This window comes from Centroberyx gerrardi, chromosome 3, assembly GCF_048128805.1.
Source record: "Centroberyx gerrardi isolate f3 chromosome 3, fCenGer3.hap1.cur.20231027, whole genome shotgun sequence".
Lineage (NCBI taxonomy): Eukaryota > Metazoa > Chordata > Actinopteri > Beryciformes > Berycidae > Centroberyx > Centroberyx gerrardi.
Genome location: NC_135999.1, coordinates 18,667,466 through 18,689,355, shown reverse-complemented (window position 1 = coordinate 18,689,355; position 21,890 = coordinate 18,667,466). Strand labels below are relative to the sequence as shown.

The 21,890-nt window shown below is 44.1% G+C and overlaps 1 protein-coding gene across 1 annotated transcript; it reads right to left on the bottom strand.

The window, feature by feature from the left end:
• Positions 1-2,113: 2,113 nt before the first annotated feature.
• LOC139933571 (lysyl oxidase homolog 4-like) lies at positions 2,114-21,311 on the bottom strand. The gene is made up of 15 exons (XM_071927692.2): positions 21,200-21,311; positions 19,657-19,937; positions 18,778-19,472; positions 17,689-17,900; positions 11,935-11,973; positions 11,564-11,771; positions 10,909-11,089; positions 9,086-9,240; positions 8,679-8,846; positions 7,826-7,988; positions 7,494-7,737; positions 5,293-5,408; positions 4,722-4,858; positions 2,516-2,627; positions 2,114-2,382 (listed from the first exon to the last, which is right to left on the bottom strand). The coding sequence occupies exons 2-15, from the start codon at positions 19,934-19,936 to the stop codon at positions 2,312-2,314; spliced, it is 2,781 nt and encodes a 926-aa protein (XP_071783793.1). The 5' UTR covers position 19,937; positions 21,200-21,311; the 3' UTR covers positions 2,114-2,311.
• Positions 21,312-21,890: the final 579 nt, after the last annotated feature.

The following is a 21,890-nucleotide window of genomic DNA, read 5'->3' as shown; positions in this document are numbered from 1 at the left end:
CCCTCACCACTGATGGGCTAATCAGCCACACCATGTGCGCCCATTGGAATTATGTGAAAGTGCCCCACAGGTTAATCAACAACTCCTATATATAGAGATATAAGACAAGGAGGGGGAGCCAGCGTGGAGAAGGGGGGCAGGGCCAGAGAGAGAGAGAGAGAGAGAGAGGATAAGGAAAAGCGGACAATACATTTTTCAGCTACAAAGTTAAAAAGATGAATGAATCAACAATACCATCACCATTAGGACATTCACCTTCAACTATGACACTATATCAGTATGCAAATCTGCAACAGGGCAATACATGATCTTTAACATTGACAGACTATCAGTATGTGAAATAGCATAATAGGGTGATGGAACACAACATCAATGTAACATTACTCTTCTACCTTTCATTTACAGAAATATAGATAGGTCAAGTTCATCATCTAAACCAAAACTAGTTCCATATGTCTATAGCTCTGAAGTCCAGTATGCCTAGACAGTGTCACCTTTTCAAATCCCGTAGCTAAATGCTGTGATGGGACGATTGGCCTGTTTAAAATGGGCAGCTATAGGGTTAGTGAGATCGCCAGTGCGGATATCTGCACTATCAAAGCTCTTGTTGTCATTCCCACATAAACTTTTGAACAGCTGCATTTAAAAGTAAATGACCCCTGTGGTTGCGCAGGCTGTCTTTTGTTTTTACCTGTAGAATGTGAAAATGAATATACAAATTCTGTGCCAACTCACGAGAGGAAAAAATGAGACCAGAATAAGTAACATATTTAAAGCATAGTCTATGGGCAGCTGTGAGAGTTTCCAGTGTGTGTTTGTATGTTTTCATCAGCGGCAGTGAGGTTGGAAACAACCATAAAACACGGGTTAGCTTAGGCTCCCTGGGAAAGGATGGGAAACCCAGTTGATGGTTGAGACTGTGGAGTCTGTTGAATGGCTGAAGCCAGCAATAGAGTTAAATGGAGCAGCAAAAATGCTGTTGGGATTAGGCTGTCAACCTTAAAGGAACCACTGCATAAACTGGTTAATCTACTTTTGTTAAAGGTAAAACTTCATTATGTTATATATATTTTTTACTGTATAGTCAATTAAATAAGGGAATCATTCTCCCATACTCATTTAACCCTTTTTTCAAGAGCTGTTGAGGAAATTGCAACATTAATCTTTTCTGTCTTCCCTCTACAGTAGTAAACTGTGCAATCAAATAACCATGCCCCAAATAACCATACAGTTTGACAATCTGATGTTTATTCTTTCACTACCATTACCAAGTACTGTTGAAGGCGCAACACCGCGGTACAACCAGATCTTGTGTGATGTTGCCGACGTTCAAGAACAAACAAGTAAAAATATTTATCATAATAAAATTAACAATACAAAACACAGCTACACAGGGACAAGTATCAAGTCAAAAGTACATAAAAATTCTGTATAAATTAGTGACCTACAGAACAATATTCCAGAGAGGTAATATAAAACTGTACATGACAATACATTTGCAATACATTACAATATTTATTCAAATAAGGCAAAATAGCACCATGAAAGAAACATCAATTCTCATTCAAAACCAAAAGAACACACAGTTTTGACAGTAAGTTACTGTATTTGTAGTTTTGAACAGTGAAAGCACAGGACGTACGACTCCAGAGAGAAGTGAAACTGTACAGAGTTTTACTAGAAAGTATCTGTATTACGCGGATGACAGCTTCTCGATGTACTGTAAACATAAAGGTTGTGTTGTACTCATGTGCCTTCATGTCATCACTTTACAACTGTGGTTATGTTTTGATCGAGGGAATTAAAACTGTTAAAAATTCAAGACAATATTCTAAACTGTAAACTACTCTAAGCTTTGTTATCATGGTGACAAAAATGACACTTGTGACTGACTGCTTCCTTTAGGTCCCAGATTACCCTGTTATCTTTTGTGTCTTTTCCTTCTTTTCTGTCTCTTCCATCTTCCAACCTTCATTCCTCCCTCACTCTCCTCTCCCCGACTTTCTAACAGAAACAATCATTGGTGGTGACAAGCTGATCTGGCAATCAGGGGATCTTAATTTGCCCTTTTTGCATGAAATACCCCCCCCTTCCCTCTCTTGTTCTTCCCTTTTCCCGCCCTCCTCCCTCTCGCCCTCGTCTTTCTATTTACTGGCAAGGAATATTCTAAGCAGGAGGAGTCGTCATGTAGCATTTCTACGTTCTTCCCTCTTTGAATATTCCTTGTCGTTCAGACTCCTTCCCCTCGTGTGTTGAGGTGTGGTGAGGGGGTTGTTCAGTCGTTCTGTCCTGAGTTCTGAGTCTTCTTCATTCAGAGGAAGTTGTTGGTGATCTGACGTTGGTGGTCAAACAGGTCCTCCGCCTCGGCGCTGTACGCATCACCTGATGAAAGCAAACGGAGAGAGGCGGTGGAGGAAAGAAAGCGTTATTGGTTCAGTTGATCTGACAGCAAGCAAGGAGGGGAAAGTGGAGAGATGTAGAAATGGAGGGGGATTTAGGAGTCTTCGTACAGTACCTGCGTGGCAGCCGAACATGAAAACTCGTGCTCCGTCGTACTTGCACCGGCAGCGCATCACATTGTTCTGGAAATCGGACTCAGCCATGTCTAAGGACGGGTTAACCTCCACCTGTGAGGGGAGAGAGACAAGAGATAAGATGTTTACTGATGGACAATGGGGGAACAGCTATATTGTCATCAGGAGAGAAGCTGTGTGTCGCAGTTGTGTAAAGTGCCTCCCTCATTCTGGCACAAACTATAAGAAACTTAGATGACAAAGAGTGTCTGTTAACTATGCATGGGAACAAGTGAGAGAGTATCATTTCACTTCAGACAGTTGGGAGGCAGCTGACTTGCCATGGGAAAGACTGAGAAGCCACAGCATTACAGTTTTCTTTTTTTTTTTTTTCCTATATGGCTCATAATGTATAAAGTGGGGGTTCTAGAAATGCATGGCATCACTTTCTAATCTTATCTTGCTCCAGGAGAGAAGGGGCCAGAGATGACGATGACAGTTTTGGTTGGGATTTAAGTTACAGCCTGTCATTAGGACGTAGCCATGGTTGGTTGCCATGGTTTGTTGTTTTCCACCCTGTCTGTCTGCCATATATAAAAAAAGCACACAAATGAATTTTCCTGATACACACATCAAACAGATAACCTGACCACATATTCAATAAAGCCACTCTTTTTCATTTTATACATATGAATTCTGTGGTTCCAGTTATATTTATAGAGAAAGATTTAACTTGTTAAAATATTCAGAATTATGATTTTTTTTATTAAGTTTTCTGCCCAATTTGTGTCGGGAGCTTCATATATATTTAAGATTGCATGTTTAGAGAGGCCAATGATTTCAGCACATATTTTACAGTCCCGGTGTAAAACACCATATTAACTCGGTGGCAGCTGATGCCTTTTAAAAGTTCTTGCAATAATGCGAAACAAAGGACCCGCAGCCTATTTTACAGTACAATGAAAGGTTGTCACTGTCATATAAAAGGCTGTGAGGTTGTGCTGCTGATTTTTAAATGACGGAGCAATCAGGAGCAATCAAGCTGAGGTGGATGTGACTCACGGGTTTAAATGCATGGTCCTAAAAATGGCTGCTACCCTGCGTTTCTTGGTAAAGAGTCAAAGAAACACCCAGTGGCATGAAAGACAAGCAAGCATCTGCACACTCCCTCAATCTCTCACTTCTAACACAAATTTATGACCAACTTAACTACTGTTGCACCACAATCACAACCACAAAGTGGTGCTGGGCCATTGTAGTCATGGCAACATTGGATCTCTGGTTTATGACATGTATGTGATTATATCTCTCAAGGCATGACTCAGCATGTGCACCCATCCAGTATAGATGGACCACTCATGCATGTAGTTTACACACACACACACACACACACACACACACACACACACACACACACGCACACACACACCTACACGCACACACACACACACACACACACACATACCAAAATGAAACATCTTGATTTTGTGTAAATACTCAGAATGTAATGAGGAGTGGTAAACATCATCACTTTGCTGTCACTAAACTGTCAGAATAAAAAATAGAACAAACGACAGGGAGGGGACTGGGGCAGCAGAGTCTGTTGCCACAGCAGATGTGATGTCAAGAAAAAAACATTCAAATGAAGCAGAATAGAGATCAGATGTAAAGATGAGAAACAACCCTAACTCTCTCGCTCTATACAACTGTAAAATGCTGACAGAACTTTGGCATTGCCAATAACCCCGTACTTTCTGAAATGGTGGACTAATAATAGGTCTACTTTCTCTATAAGTGCAGGCTAAATTTGCTATTCTTAAATGCGCACACACCCTTAAACTACATACATACACCTGAACGCCTGGAAACCCAGCCAAGAACCATTTAGCTGAAATTACAGTCTCTATCACAGCTTTTATCTCATGTGCGTCTCAAAATGTTGAAATGCTCTTTTATTTTTTTTTGGCCTTTTCTCCTTATAGCTTTTGTGCTCAATTTAAGAGGCAGTGTAAGCTACTGAAATTATGGATGCTATTTCACCATGATGTGTTGAATTATTTTCTTTACTGCCTTTTTGTTAACTGGATTGTAACAGAATCACAACTTAACTTTAACGATAGCTTAATGAACATATAACAGGACTAACTTTAGAACTGACCATGGGAGATTTTTTTAAAGAGAATTCTGTAATAAATGATGCCTCCTGACCTGGAAAATGTATTCACCAGGGCGTACGTCCGTGACGTCAACCCACTGGCAGTCAATGTCATGGCGGTAAGTATCCCAGCAGCCCACTGAGATACCCTGCTGACCCATGTTATAGCAGGCATACCGCTTATGGAGACCTGGGAGATGAAACAGATGGAAACATATGGGAGAGGTACAATGGGGAGAATATGATGTGTAAACTGTAACAGGCAAACAGGCATTCATGTGCTCTGCTATTTATGCATTGAAATCACTGCAAAATGATTTAAAATGGAAAGAACTGGTCTTTTTTGGTGAGTTTATAATGATTATGAAGGATCTTGAGGAAGACACAATAAGAAGCTGTCTAGCCAAGTCAGTTTAGGCTTGGCCCTTGATCCTGCAGTCTGCTGGGGTTTATGCTTTTATGTACTTTTGCTTTTTTTTATTTTGTGGTTTTGCTTATGCATATTGTTGTGTGTTATTTATATCTCATTTTTGAAGTCTGTCATGATGCGCTTTCTTTGCCAGGTCTCTTCCAAAGAAGACAGTGTATTTCTGTGATATGAATGTGTAAGAAGACGCGTCTTACCTTCGGGACAGTAGGTGTCCTCCAGACAGAAGCTGGCTTTGTGACCTTCAGCCACCTTAGTTCCATTGAGCGTCAGGAGGTCGTAGTGGGTGAACACCTCAATACTGTGGTAGTGCCTGAGAAAAGGGCAGATAGGAGTGGAAGATGAGTTGTGGAGGGGCAAAGAAAGAGTGGGATAAGGGGGAGGTAAGACAAAAAAAAAGACAAAAAGTCATCAAAGATACCGATAGAAATCCCAGCGGTGGAAAGAGTACTAGAATGTGCTACTCAAGCAGAAGTATTGGTATTGCTACTTTGCTGATCATTTACTTAAGCAAAAGTCAAATTAAAAAAATCTACTTAAAGCAATATTCCACTTAGTTTTAACAGGGGGTTAATTGGCCACCAAGAACGGATGCAGCTGGATGAGTTTGTAGCGTTCGGATTTTTACTTCCTATTCATTTGAATGAGGCCACGAAAATAGCCTGAAAACTGACATTTAACACGTTTGTGAACAGATTCAACAACAACAGATCCCGCTACTGTGATCTTCAACTGACGTTTTGTCATATTTTTTAGAACATAATTTCACCAAATAGCATTTTTATTGATAGACAAGAACATAGCAGAGGGATACATGCCTCCGCTATGTTCTTGTGCCAACGTATAGCGGGATCTGTTGTTGAATCTGTTCACAAACGTGTGAAACGTGTGAGTTTTCAGGCTATTTCCGTGGCCTCATTCAAATGAATGGGAAGTAAAAATCCGAACGCTACAAAATCCTCCCAGCTGCATCCAATCTTGGTGATTAGTTTATGGTATGGTTTTCATGGCAGTCAACTGTCAAATAACCCCCATGTTAAAACTAAGTGGAATATTGCTTTAAGTAAAAGTAAAAAGTAGCTCTTTTAAAATGTAAAAGTAAAAGTTACTTTTTAGAAAAGAGAACATTGTTAGATGTGATCTTTCCCATGCGATTCTAAAAGGACGAGAGGACAAACTAGATTCTTTTTCTTTATTTGGAAATGACCAAATAAAATGCACAAACAAAGTAAAGCCAGATAACTCTTCTCACTGTGAATGGCTCCACAATTGGCCAGTTTACGTTGGTCTAGTTTCTGATGCTTATGGAGAACCTACAAAATGTGTCTCTAATGGATGTGATTTAAAATGTAGTGAAGTTTAGTACTTACGTAAAAATGTACTTAACTAAAAGTAAAATTACTGACTTTAAAAAATACTCAAAAAAGTAAAACTACACAAAAAAGCTACTCAACTGCAGTAACGTGAGTAAATGTAATTAGTCACTTCCAGCCTTGTTGTTCTCATAAGCTACTCTGCTCTTGTTTATCTTGAAGGACCTCCCAGAAAAAGAGCTATGGACTCACAGAAAAGGAAAGCCCAACATTTATTTGAAATACGGCAGCCATAATTCATGTTACGATATTGTGAAGGCGTTAGATAGACAACGCCAGCAATAGTAAAAAAACACACTAGCAGACAGTCAGCTATCAGTTTGTTGCTGCTCTTTCTGTCATTACGAAACCATTCCCAGCAGAGCAGAGCAGAGTCTGCTGAAACTGAAAGTTAAACCATGCATTTGTTGGTTGAGGAGGTAGTGATTGGGCTGCGGCTGGGAGAGACACTGAGCTGTGCTTCTCGTTTTGGGACACAGAACCACAACCACTGAGATAAGAAGCCAGGCTGGGCTGAGAAGGTCAGTGAGAAGGAGGTTTATTGTAAACATCATTTTAGTGGATAAAAGATAGTGCTTATTGTGTTAAATAACAGACTTTTATATGTCATTTGTTTAGTTATTTATGGTACAGATCTCGGATATACCGCTGCATTATCCCTGTGCTTCTCATCCACTCGCCAAACCTTATATTCTATCTTCTACTGTAAACACTTATTACTTTTACCCCTGGTGACAAGCATCTTCCTGACGTTCTCTCTCCAACTTTGATTCCTCTTCTTCTCATATGACCTATGTTGCCTCTAAGCCAGTTATGTCCAGTCCTGTACCACGGACGAGTAGTTTTCAATCCAACCAAACATTGCAGCAGCCGATTTCACCAAATAGTTCCTCACTCCCTCTCTGGTTGAAGGTGTGAAATCAGCTGCTGTGGTGTTTGGTTGGATTGAAAACCTGGAGAAATGCTGGAGCCTCTCAGTTCCTATGCAGCCTCTTTAATCTCCGTCTCTCCCCCCGATGTCTTACCTGTGACACTGGTGCCATGTCCAGCTTTCTCTGGTGGCCCTGGGTCTGAAGTCGGCGCGGCCCATGTTCATGATGCGGGAGGAGAAGCGCAGCAGGCGGCGGTGTCCGTAGGGCCAGTTCATCCTGGCAGCGGAGGAGGACAGGCAGTTCTCCTCGTTGGCGCAGGTCAGCAGGTGGAGGGGCCGGTCCTCCAGGTAGGCCGTCTCTTGGACAAGCTGGGCGTCCAACACGAGGTCAGGAGCCGCTGTAGGGGTCAAGGGTCAGCGTTAGCATGACAACCGCTGTACAGTAAATACAAATGTACAGCGTGTGTGTACTGATGCCGGGCTCACTCTCTACACAGGTGACTCCGGCGGCCCTGCCCTCTCCTCCTCTGGGACAGTAGACGTTTGCGTTGCGGCGACACTGCTGGATAGACATCTCAGTGCCGACGCAGTGAGTTCCGCTGAGAGCCAACTGAGCGGCATCTGCAGAACCAGGCCAGTACCAGGTCTCCTGCACAGAGAGACAAGGAGAAAACACACACACACACACAGACCCTTGAGAGCTGATTTGTGAAGTTGTGCACAGAAGCGTCTGGAAGAATTACTGGAGGAGGATGTGAAAACTGTGAGAGTTGAAGGCAAATAGCAGCTAGCGCTATAACCATTAAACACCATTTTTTTTATAGGAACTATCAGTACACATTATCACATTTTCCACTCTTTTTTTTTTTTTTTTTCACAATTTTAAAACTGCCTGTTAAATGTTCCCAACAACCCCCCCAAAACACACTCACACTGGCCTTTCCAAGCACAGGTCTATTTTGAGCTTGTTTGCTCTCTGAATTTCTCCCTCTCCCGATCTCTCTTCACCTCACTTTCCCTCTTTTATTTTTGTTGCGCTGGAAGTGGACGTTTGAGAAGCCTGTAATTACCTCAGGCCTTGGTAATAACACAGCACAGACACACAAACAGCAGCAGAACGGAGAGAGAGAGAGAGAGAGAGAGAGAGAGAGAGGCGTAAAAAGAGGAGTAAAAAAAGAATAAAATATACAAGGAGAACAAAAGAACAAAAGCTGAGAGAAACAACCGAGAGGGAGAAAGGAGAGTACTGTGAGAATGAGGTCAGAAAATTGCAAGAGACTTTGCAGAGACAAAATTTCTCTGTTCTATTCTGTTCTATTCTATTCTAATATTTCCTCACCTGGTGAGCTCTGGAAGCAAAGCCGAAGCCCAGCTGCCGACAGACCACCATGGCCTCGTTGATGCCCCAGTTCTCGCTGCAGACGGAGCCCCAGCGCTTGACGCCCCCGACCTCCATCAGCACCTCCACCCGGCCCTCCGCCTTCTCCCTGCCTCCTGCCAGGCGCACCTGAAAGTGGAGGAAGCGGAGGGAGAGTGTCCCTGTGTGTCTGTGTATTCATCATCCCCTTGAATCTTTGCACCTTTTGTTGCAATCAAGATGAATTCATTTTCGCAAGTGTATGCAAATAGAAGCGAGTGGTTATCATGAGAAACAGTGCCATATTTGGGTGTGTGTGTGTGTGTGTGTGTGTGTGTGTGTGTCTGTCTCTGTGAATATGTGTATACGTGTGTGTGAGCGTCTCTCACCGTAGCCTGCAGGCCGGTGTTAGGGACGTTGCAGCGGACTGCTACATCCTGGGTGTGTTTGACTGTGTACAGCGGCACCTCTCTGTAGTGACAGTCCATGATAGACCTCTCCCTGCCTGTACACTGCACACTGTTGATGTGGATGGGACCAGTACCTACAGGGAGGGCAGGGAGCGAGGGATGATTCACATGTGTCCTGACAAATATAGGCCACACGCAAAAAGACATTGCTGACACGCACATGCACACACGCACTCATATAAGTTTCTAAAACCTGATGGCTATTCAAACTGGGCCACTGGCAGCCGCAGATCACCGCAGAGAGAGATTAAAAGACCAGACATGATCAGAGCCTCTGATGTGGCTCCGAAACAGAACTTAGCCAGAGAGCGCTCTGTCCAAATTACACTGTATACTGCACATTGCACATCAGGGTCATGTTTTATACACTAAAATAGATACCAAACTGCCAAAATGGAGGAAAATCTTTGAACGCGTCTGTGTTTGCGTAGGTGTGTGAGGCCCAGGCTGAGACCCTATAATTTGGGCTCAAATGGCTAATGATGTCATCAAGTGGAGCTGGAAGGACGTGTCGCTGCAGTTGGTGGCTCTAGCTGCCCATCTTTTCTGACTGCGCCCCAACCATCAGCCCTCACATGGTCACCGCAATGCATAGATCCATCTGATTCTAATATATGTTCTGTGGCCACAGCATCAGTAAAACTTACTTGAAACTTGTCTTGAGGTATGGAAAGCCAGAATGCTCCATCCTGACATTTAATCGTGTTCTTTATTTAGACATAACAGCACCACAGCACCTTCTTTAATAGAGTCCTAAAAGTAGCACTCAAGTAGTTTATATAAACTACTTCATAAAGAAAAGTAGGGAGAAGGAAGTGCAACCACCGTTACAGGATATGCTATGTGCTCACTGGGGCAGAAAGATAATGGGAGGAAATGGATGTGATTATGGAGTTACTGCAGAGGTACAGCAAGAAAAAATGAGGATAATTGAGTGTGTGAAAGTAGGGTCTATTTCCTACAAATAATCTATTATTATTAGACAACTTAGTGGCTATGCCCATGCTCACAATTTGTGCCAAAATTATCACAATCTTTCTGAATGTTTGGGCCGGCCAAATATGCACCCTGCTGATTGCTTGACATCCTGGTTTCAAAGCCGGTTTCAAACGTTTCACATACAACAGGTTTATTTTGACAACAACACACGCTGTTGTTTTGGCCGCTGGAACCTACTAACATAGTTTACACTCTTATAATTGGTCATGGGTGGAATTCCACAACAATCAGCTTCTCAGTGGGAAGTAGAAGCCAGGCTGTAAACATTTTCACTGGGTTTATTTGTCCGCACGGGGCCGGTTCTTGGAGTACTGTGTAACTCTGTTTAGGAACAGACATTTAGTCTGAGAAGCTGTGTTTAGTCTAAGAGGATCACTGACTAAACCGATCTCATGCTCAGGGTGCGTGGTGAACTTGGGAACTGATTCAAAGTCGCTACCATTCAACACTCAACTGATTATAGATCAGTGGCCAGTGAGTTGTCATTACACTCCTCCTTACCAAGGATCTTATTTCATGAATGAAGTTATCCAATCACTTAGGACAAGGAGACCGGTAAAGGCCAATGACAGTTTTGTTTAAACACACACACTTCTGCAACCCTTGTTGATCCCTGGTCAACTGGTCATGGGGAGTAAAGTTGAATGAGATTTTGAAGATCACCAGAGAGATTGAGAGTGCAGTGTGCGTGTGTGCATGTGTGTGTGTGTGTGTGTGTGTGTGTGTGTGATGTCCCGTCTCACCCTGCCCCAGCTGAGCCTTGTTGAGGGCCTCTTTGGCTGTCCCGAAGCCCAGCTCCCTGCAGACGACGCTGGCTGCGGTGAGGTCCCACAGGTGGTCAGACACCGAGCCCCACTTGCCCTCCCTCAGCACCTCCACACGGCCCTCTCCCAGCCGCGGGCCGGCCTTCAGGCGCGCAACCGGCTGGAGGGGAGAGGAGACAGTTGGGATCACAGAGGAGGGATGAGGAGAAAAGGGTGCGTTACGGGTGCGTGTATATTAGTCATTTAAAGTCACAATGAAACCGCATTTTGAGAGTTTCTTTCTTCCTTAATGTGATGTATTTCCTCTTGAAACAGGATATTGGGGAGGGACATAACGCCCGGAGGAATCATTCAAAAGTGTAAACCAATGAGATGTCAGTTAGGGAGAGAAAGGCAGTTTGATTTGATGGGAAGGGTTGAGCGGCGGGATTGTTAAAAAATCTGTGATGGTTTTACTGGTTGGAATTTTTCTGCACACCTCCTGGGACATGATCCTCCATTTTCCAGGAAGTAAAAGTAATGAGATTTTGATGGAAAAATACAATACAATATATATTTTGAGAGCACTTTCTATATTTTTTTAAATTTTAATCAACCTACACATACATTCTTGGAATTCCAACGCCACACTCACCTGCACGGCGGGGGGAGCAGGCGGTCTGCCGGAGCGGGTGAACTGGGATCCAGGGACACAGCGGACCACAGCGTGCATGCCCCCCCGACACGGGACATCGCTCCTGGGGAGGGACAGCTGAGACTGGCACTGGGACAGAGAGACCTCCACACCCTGACACTGCACCTTCTCCACCCAGTAGGCCTTCTTACTGGACTGTGTCCTCAGCCTGGTTGGGGTTGAGGGAGATTTTTGTAATCATAGCAATCATGAACGATTATTATTATTATTACAGCCATAGTTACGAAGATGACGACGACGATCATCATCATCACTGATACAGAAGATACAGAGTTGAACGTGATGTTCCAAAGATCAGATGCTGATTTTACCTGGAAGATGGATCGGCTAGTTTGGAGTCCCACAGTTTCCTGAAAGACACAGAAAGTCCTTCATCACAGTCCTTTATCTACTTTTGGCTCTACATGATAAACAACCAGTTATCCTACACTCCCTCACTCTCTCATTTACTGTCCCCACATCTTTATCCATCTCTCAAGCTTCATCTGCTCCTGTGTCCTTCTCCTGCTCAATCTCATCTTTCTTCATTCATCCTCTTTCTTTTTACCTTTTTACCTACACTCCCTACTCTTCAATTCTATCTCTCAAAGCTGAAAGCTGTAAATATGAAGGAGACACAACGGTCTGGAAAGGGCGTGTGGTGGTTTTGTGGTTAAACACAACCCTCATGTGAAAGAGGAAGACGGAAAGAGAGAGAGAGAGAGAGACAGAGAGAGAGAGAGAGAGAGAGCGAGACAGAGAGACAGACAGACAGAAAGAGAGAGAGAGACAGACAGAGAGAGATAGACAGAGAGATAGACAGAGAGAGAGAGAGAGACAGACAGACAGACAGACAGAGAGAGATAGACAGAGAGATAGACAGAGAGAGAGAAACAGACAGAGAGAGATAGACAGAGAGAGAGAGAGAGAGAGAGAGAGAGAGAGAGAGACAGACAGACAGAGAAAGAGACAGACAGAGAGAGAGCCCTAAGGCAGTAAGGCTCCACATAATTCCCTCTCTCTTTCTTTCCTTTCAAACCGGCACCAGCTTGCCATGTCTTTTTTAGTTCCTCCATTCATGGGTATTTCTGTTTTAATGTTTGTCTATATGTCTACAGTACGTCTGGTTTGGGACGTACATGTGGAAAAATACTATAAATACGCATAAGGTACCATACATTAATCCATGCTAACAGCCTTATTGAGGTCTGCCAACTTCCACATGGTTTTCAAAACTGTGTCCAGTTTCTTGGCTATTACCTTAAACTAGAGTCACATTGTAAAAGTAAACACTGTGTATATACAAAAAGAGGCTCCCTGCACCGAGAGGGTGTGCACGTGCATACACACACACACACACACACACACACACACACCCCACAAATGGATGAATTAAGACCTAAAACAGCGGAGGAAAAAATGGGAGAATTCAATAAAAAGCATGATTCACAAACCAGGCAGAGTCTGGGAAGTATCCCTCTGTGACACACACATGCACATAGACAAACACACGTGCACTCACACACACACACACACACACACACACACACACTTGAGCTGACCACTTGCATCACCCGGCATAACCACAGACAGGTGCAGGGTGACTGACGCCCTTCATGAATGTGACCAAACTAAATGAGTCACAACTCCAAGTATAGGCAGGAGGAGAGTTTACTGTACAACCAAATGCATGTTGCATTAAATATTTGGCAAACTAAAGTCGGAGATGCTTCCTCTCCAGGAGAACCCCGGTCTCCTGGTATTCCACTGTTAAGTTATTATGCTCATTCCCAACATCGGCTGAGACATGCCGATGGGGCTGACAAGGCCTATGAGGAAAACCACACTAGGAACCCCAAGCCAGTGCGACTAGGGAACCATTTGTAGCAGAAACCACATACAACGGAACAACAGGCTAGAAAGTAAAGGGAGAATATCTCAGATCATTCTGCCTTGAGACATTTTGTCACATTTTGTAGCTAAAGGAAAATTCCACCCTTACACTGTTAGATATCAGCAGTTTTTTTTGTTATTTTGTGATGTTATAATTTACTTTTTTGGTCTACCCATGTTCCTTCAACCTGCCTCGGCTACTTTTTATGGTCTATTGTCAGTGGAGAAATGGGTACTTTTACTTCTTCTACACTGAATTGCTCCCTGTATGATTGTTGAATGTTGGAGCTAAATGTTGAGTCTAGACAGAAGCCCTTGCTCTTTGATTCTGAGCGACTGACACCAAAACCTGACATTTAGCTACCTCTGATGTTTTAGATAGCTGAAAAGGTTTCTGCTATCCAATTCCATTGTAGCTGCGCTGTAAATATTGAATGGGCTCTGAAATGAGAAAAAGTTACATCACCAATAGCTGCTTTTTTTTAAGAGTATCCAAATGTTTTAGGGTGGATTATTCCTTTAAGTTGTTGAAGACTGTTGGGGGTTATGGATCCGATGACATGTGACTGGGAATGTGTGTGTGAGTTGTGCATGCTTGTATGTCTTTGCTTGCGTGTGAATAAGTGTGTGTCTGTGTGTTTGTGTGTGTGTGTGTGTGTGCGCATTAGCCTATCTATGTGTGTGTGTCTATATGCTTGTGCGGCAATTTAAAATGTTTCATAACTCTGTGGTAAATTAAAATGAGAGAGACAGACTATAAGAGGGTGTTAGTTCACGGGATAGGGAGCGGGTGGGTGGGTGGGGGGGGCGACAGGGGAGGGAGTGCTACCCATATAATTGTCTGAATTGCTTGGCAGTGTCTACAGTGCGGTCGAGCAGTAGCATGTTGGTTCACACACACCAGACATGGAAATATGCACGTACATATCAACTTTCCCTGCCTTGCCTCTGTAAAAAGAAGGCTCTTTAAAACCCCAGCCTCGTCACCCGGCATTGTGACTGGATACTGGGAAACAAGGAGCGAGTGATGTAAGATTGCAGTTTCTGTGAACTGGGCAACTTTTATGAGCTCCACATAACTTCTCGGGAAGAGGAAAAGCATGTTCTCATGGGTTTCAGAGCTTAACACACATTCGCGTTGCCCCCTCTGAGAGATGATAGCGACGCCTGATTAGGATTCGCTTTGGGCTGTGGGGTAACAGAGCAGAAGTGGATGGCGAAACAGGTTGAAGCCTCCTCACTCATTTGTGCGGTTTCAAGGAAGGGAACTGAACCACAGCATCATGCCTCAGGCACAACAAGCAGCTTCTGACCGCACCACTGCTGTATCCTTTCAACCTGGAGAAGACTGTCTCTTGCTTCTCAGGATCTTTGGTTTGAGGCCAGCTTTTTTATGCAACTCTGACCACACAATACCATAAGCCGCACTGGAGACTAGAGGAGTGACTGACAGGAAAGGAGAGAAAACCTGTTATTATGTGAATGCTGGAACAATCTGCTCACTCAGGAGACAGTAGGTTCACAACAGTCTCCAGCCAGTTCCACGATTCTCCATAGAAAGAGAATTTGCAGTATTATAATAATGTACTTTCCATGGAATGTGGCTTTTAGCATAATTGCCACAAAGGCATAAAAGGCATAAAAGAGGCCTTTTAAAAAAAACAAAGCAATAACTGAGGAGGGGAGAAGCGAGGAGCAGGGGGTGAAAGTCAATTATATGAACTGGAGAAGTTACCGTCAGCCTCAAAGGCAGCGTGGATGTGATGAAACAAGGGAGCTGGAAAATGGCTTTAGCACTTGTCCTTTTCTAAGCAGAGTGAAGTGGGGGAGTATTTAAACATCTGTTAAAGTGCGCAGAGCAACTTAACAGGCAGAGACAAAGGCAGTCACACCACATGGCCAGAGAGGGAAGTGCTGACACAGCAAAGGGTGTGCAGCAGGTTCAGTCAAGGGAATATTCTAGATTAGACGATCTCTCCCGGCTCTTCCCAGACGCAGACCATAATTACAGTTGTTCCAATGGACACAACCACCGAGGAAGACCAGGCACAGATGACTGCCAGTATGCTGGGTAGGACCAGGAGACGTGACTGTTATCATGTGGATCCATAAAAAAAAATCTGGTCATGGCTGTTTACTGTTGTCACTAGTGTGTAAAATACGTCATGCTTTCAACCTCAGAAAACATTTGTAAAAAAGCAGTCAAAAATACGCTAAAACACAAATATCTGCCTCAAAATACTTCATCGCATACAGCACCAGATGCCAAACATCAGGTTTATGCTGCTTGTTCCTTTCTTCTGACAAAAAAAAGAACTTTCCTTTCCCCCCAGCTGTTTACTGTGGGACAGAAATGGCTGCTCCATTCATCTCCTATGTGGTTAGGTGGAGGTTGACAAAAAACACAAACAACATTCTCTGGCATCGTCCGGTCTTTAAACAAGCGGCTGCTGGGGGACTTGGCACGGGAATACAATGTTCCTCTGGACACCGCTCATGTATTTATTAGCGTTGTCCACATTAGCCAAAAGTCCACTTGGAATGGATTTAGAAAGCGATTACAAATTTGGTGAGAAATACTGGTGGGAAAACAACACTGTAATACTAAAACAAACCAGACGCAGCAATGGTCAATTAATAGCAACTGAACTGAAGTCTCTCAACATTCATAACTCCTCCACAGCGCCTCCGACTTGACCATAGAAATCACCCACTCAAGTGAGTTGAATTGTGAAGTTTAGCTCTTCTCATAAAGTCATTAAACAGTTTACAGCATCACTGCATCTGAACTATACAACTCTAAAGAAACCTTGAGAGATGAGAGACTCAGGGATAGAGAGAGAGAGAGAGAGAGAGAGAGAGAGAGAGAGAGACCTACTCAGTGGCAGTGGCATGGTGAACAGGGCAGCTGAGGAGAAGCAGCTTCACCCAGAGCAGAGCAGGACACAAGGTGTAATTATTGGAGACATGGAGAGACAGATGGCACAGGGCAGAGCAGTGGTCAGTACAGTCGTCCTGTTAGCCAAGCCATAAAAAGACCTCTGTGGGCAGACAGACAGACACACAGAGGGCTGTGTGTGCGTGTGCATATGCGTGTGTGTGTTTTCATGTGTTTATCTGTGTGTGTGTGCGCGTATGTGTGTAGGATCTTGAGGGTAGTTTATGTAAAGTCTCATAAGATGCTGTGTGCTGAGGGTGGAGGGAGGGATGTATTAGCGCGCGCGCGCGTGTGTGTGTGTGTGTGTGTGTGTGTGTGTGTGTGTGAGATATGTGGTTGTGGTGTTGGGGTTTTGATGGTGCATGTGTTAGGGCTTTGAAGGGGTTTGTGGAGGTGCTTTAGAGGTTATTTATGGCTAAAGTTAGACGGACGGAGTTGGATTCATCCAGACATTAACAGGATAACAGCCTGACATTACTAGAGCAAATGAAAAGGGGCACAACCACCATGAAAACATGTTAATCCTTGAAAAAGAATGGACAGTCAAGTGGAAGAAAAGTTAGTATATAGGAAATTTGAGAAAGGTCACCTGGATGCCTGCTTGTCAAATATCTAAAAGACTGGAATAGAGCCATCAACCATCAATACGAAGTGTAGTAGAGGCATAGACAGAGATACACAGTAAGAGGCAGAGACCAAACTGCCTGCTTGGTGAATCAAAGGTCAAGGAAGCTGACTCTTCCTCGTCTACCACTCTGCATCAGGAAGTGCTGTCACATACAGTTTTCACTGGGAGTTTCATAATTATATGAGATTAGAAGACATGTAAGGGAGGTTTCATGTAAAGACACACAGCTTGATGATGATAATCTTGTAGTCTGGGTCTGACATTAATAACATACTCTTTAGGCCTATTTTAAAAGTCTGTGACGAGGCCCACTGAGCCAATGGGGCAGACGGGCTTGGCGGGCGGCCTGGCTTGGGTATTGCCACAGTGGACCGGGGAGTCGTGCCATGTGCGGTCGTACTAATGACAGCCGCTGTGGTTAACCTCTACTACAGGGGGGATGGAACGGCAATCCAGGCATAGGTCCGCCTAAGCCGTGAAGGGATGTGCAACTCCACCACACTTTTCCATCCCTTTCATACACATGCATGCGCACAGACACTCACACTCTCATACACAAACACTCTTGCTCTCTCTCCCTCCCTCTCTCTCTCTCTCTCTCTGCCTTATCCACTCTCACATGCTCACCTGTAAGCGTTTTGGTCAAATGGCTCTGCAGCAGGGAATCCTAACATGCCACAGACGACGCGGCTGCTGCCGAGGTCCCATCCCTGGCTACACACATGACGCCACCTCCCAGCATGCTTCACTTCCAGCACGCCCTCTGTCACCAGACCGCCGTGGTTGCTGGACAGTACAGACCGTAGACGTACCTCCTCCAAGCGAACCCTGTCTGAGCCCTGTCCAGAGGACATACAGCCATCTTCAGATTGCAAATAATACACTAAGGGTATTATATATAAGGATATAATAATACACTAAGGGTATTATATATATGGATATAATAATACACTAAGGATATGTATTCACCCTGGAGCCACTGCTAAAGCTAACTTCCTTTTTTATCTTAAATAAAGGGTTTTAAACATTTGCTCTGCCATAGGGATGGAAATGGATTTCTGTTACACTTTTTGATGGCTTGACTCCAAACTCAACCCGCATCAACAGAGGTTTTGTCAAGCAGTCTAAGATAGGATTATTCTTGATAAACATTACGTCATCTTTATTGAAACAACAATTTGTCACATTGTTTAACCAAATAACATGATAAGATGGAATAGTATGTCTCTAATCATTATGCCCTCTAATCATCCACAGTACATAGGCACCAGGAAGGAAACTAACAGAAAACAGGGTGTGTGTTTAATGTGTCAGGGTGAGTATCATGATGATTACAAAATGGTAAAGAAAATGTAAACTCAGCAAGATTACAAGAGAGGAAGCCTAGCACAAGCGTGATAAATGTCTTGCTATTTCCTTCGTGCAGAGCTCTTGGTCTGAATTAGTGGGATGTTTGAAGAGTTGGGACGATTCAACAGCTGCTGGTTGGGTCCTAAACTTCAGGCCCTGCTGGTGAATATGAATTGGATCCGGAGGAGGCCTGGTTTTAGGCTTGTCTGTAATTATGTATGCCCAGTCGCCTGTAGCTTCGCCATTGACATTTGTGTATGGGAGTCTGCATAAAGCTAGACTGCACTACTGGACATTGTGTGTGTGTGTGTGTGTGTGTGTGTATGTGCATGTGTGTGGATACAAGATTAATAAATCCTTTCTTACCTGGGTATAGTGTGCATCAGTCTCCAGTCCCATGTCTGGGAAATTAGGCTCTGCTTCTACATGGTTCCCACTGGGCTGCTGATGCCTCTGAGACTGGGACTGGGACTGAGACTGAGACTGGGACTGGGAACGTGTCTGGGACTGGGACTGCCTGTTCACCTGCCCCTCTGCCTCCCGTCTCACTGCTTGTGGACTGGTCCTCCCCGTGTCCTGCCTCTGCCTGTAGGCTGCACTGTTAGCCAGGCGGGACGGCAGCTCGTGCCCCTGTGGCACAGCTGGGCTGACCTGCTGGCCCGTCCTTGAACCGCCAAGATTCCGTCGCAAGATTGGGATCTCATGGCCGTAGCGCTGTGGTGAACTGTTTCCCCGACGGGAAGTAGATGGGCCGCGGTGGAGGGCAATCTCATGGCCAGCCCTAGATGAAGAGGAGATGTGGGCTGCTGGGGGGGGCACAGACTCTGGTTGTGGAGCTGGGGGTGGCGGGTTTCTCCCTCGTGGTTGGGATGGCTGTTGCCCGGAGGATGAGGGGGCCTCCTCTAAGGAGACCGGGGGGAAGCCAGATCTCCTCGCTGGGCTGCAAATGACCCCCAGGTCCTCAGCATGGGTACAGTCATTGATTCCCCAGCCATTGGAGCGACAGTCTGCCAGGGAGGCTTCTGTGCCCTTGCAACGCACATTGTCCAACCAGATCAGACCTGAAAGTAAGAAAGTGTGGAATCATTGAAATAGCAACTTTATCAGTTAGTAAGTTAGATAGTTGTTCAATGTAAATTGTCAATGCAATGATGTACAGCACTCAATACAACAGAAGAAGAGGAAGAAGAATGTAAAAACAACCAAGAAGCCAATTCTAAATAAAATGGGCATGGCTGGACATACCTTGTCCCTCGCCAAACTTGGCACTGTGTGCCCAGGTTAAGCTGCGTTGGAAGCCCAGCTGGCGACACACCACATTGGCCAGGTTAATATCCACCTCATCGTCACACACTGTGCCCCATGCTCCGTTGTAGAACACCTCCACACGGCCCTCATTTGCGCTGCGGCGGCCTATTCCTGCTAGACGCACAAGCACCTCCTGGGCAGTCAGTGGAGGGGGGGAGAGAAGGAGCAGGAGGAGAAGCGTGGACAGGGAGCTCACGCACAGTAGGTGACCCAACATCCTGAAAAAAAGGAGATTGGAGAGTGAGTAGGCCCTAATGGGCATGGAAGGGGATGGCACGGAATGGAGGAGGTCACAAATTTGGTAAAGACGAAAAGAGAAAATGGAAAGGAGAAGGTGAAGCAAGAGCAAAGAGAAAGAAGGTGAATGTATGAGAAGAGGTATAGAGACATAAAAGCCACAGAGTATGAAGGTGCTAATGCATTATCCTCATCCAGACACTATAGACACTATAATCTAGCTCATTGGAGTTTATCACATAGAGCTGTCTAATATTTGACAAATAGTTAATGCTGTTCTGTAAAATAGCACAAAAGGATCTTAAATGAATGTGATATACCTTTCCTACCCTCATATAGATGTGCTTTTGACATTTTGTCAAGTGTTCTGCTTCATAATACTGTGAATAAATGTGCACACACTACCACAAAAATCCAAAAATCATGCGACGCCATGGAACACACATTCCAACCCCTGACAAGACATATAATTAGAAACTGCTCTTCTAACCCTAATGGGACATTCCACAGCAAAATGAAAGATTGATAGATGTTTTTATTGTTTATACTAATCAGAGTGACATACAGGACAGTCAGAAACTTGAAAATAGCTGAGAATGTAGCCCTCAGTCTGAACCAGTCTGGGGAAAGGGAGTACTGTAATAACCAAAGCTAAAAGTAGCCTCTCCATCCAACCCACGGAAACTTTGGCTATCCGCAAACCCTCAAGCATAGCTATATGTATTTAGCCAACAGACACATAAGCAAATAAACACCACCATAAAAATGTTTCTCACACATAAATAAGGCATCGCGTCTGCTTCTGTGAGAGACATTTTGGGTAATGAGCAATGATTAATTCATCTTTGCCTGGTCCGTCCCTTCAAGCTGTTTCCTCTATAGGAGAGGAAGAGACTGAAGAGATAAGGAGCAAACTGAGGGAGGGGAGATCTGGAGGATGAGAGAATCACCTTATAGTAAATTCATCCACCCAGGGTTCAGTGGTGGGTCAAATCCTGCTCTATATGGATAACATACGTACAAAAAACAGTGCCAACAAAAATGTGTATATGAAAACAGCAGAAAAGCGTAGTGAGGAATGAAGTAAAGCGGACTAGAGAAGAGATGAGTGGTGGATATGAGTTTAGGCAGCTACAGTGATGAAATCCTGTGAAAAAAAAGAGAGTGAAGTAAAAAGGGACAAAGGATGAGACAAAGAAAGGGTCCAGGGAAGAGAAGAGGAAAAAGTTGAAGTTGAACTCACCTCTCTGTTGATCTCAGCCGAGAGTCAATACCTCCCCTTCACTGGGAGAAAAGAAGGGAGAGAGTACTAGAGGAAAAGAAGGCAGTGAGACTTGGTCCTGCTGTCTCCCTATTCTCCTCTTTTCCCTCCCTCTTTCTTTCTCTGTCACTCCCTCAGATCTGCCAATTTCTCCATCCCTCCCATTTCCTTTCATGTAAAGCTTTTTTTTTTGTTTTTTTTCATTTGGTAGCTTTTGTCCTTTTCATCACCTATCACCCATCAAAGAAAATCTGGAGAAGGAAAACAGACCACAGAAATCAATTAAAAAAAAATAATGCTGAAGAAAAAACAGTGCAAGACAAAATGAATGAAGCAGTTATTTGGTTCAAGTGCCCCAGTAGTCAAATTAGAAAACCAATAATAGTCATTGTGTTGATTGGTTAATACGTATTCTAGCAGAATATTGACCTGTTAACACTTGCTCTCTCTAAATTATGCTGCTACCTCTGGAGCAGGTAGGCCAACTCCTAAACTAACCTCACTCTGCTGGTCACATGGTCCGGCTACATGGGACACGTGAGTTCAACTTACACAAGACCATGATTTTATAAAGACGGTCTCTGCCCTTTTTCTCTCCTCAATCCACATACACACACACACACACACACACACACACACACACACACACACACACACACACACACACACACAC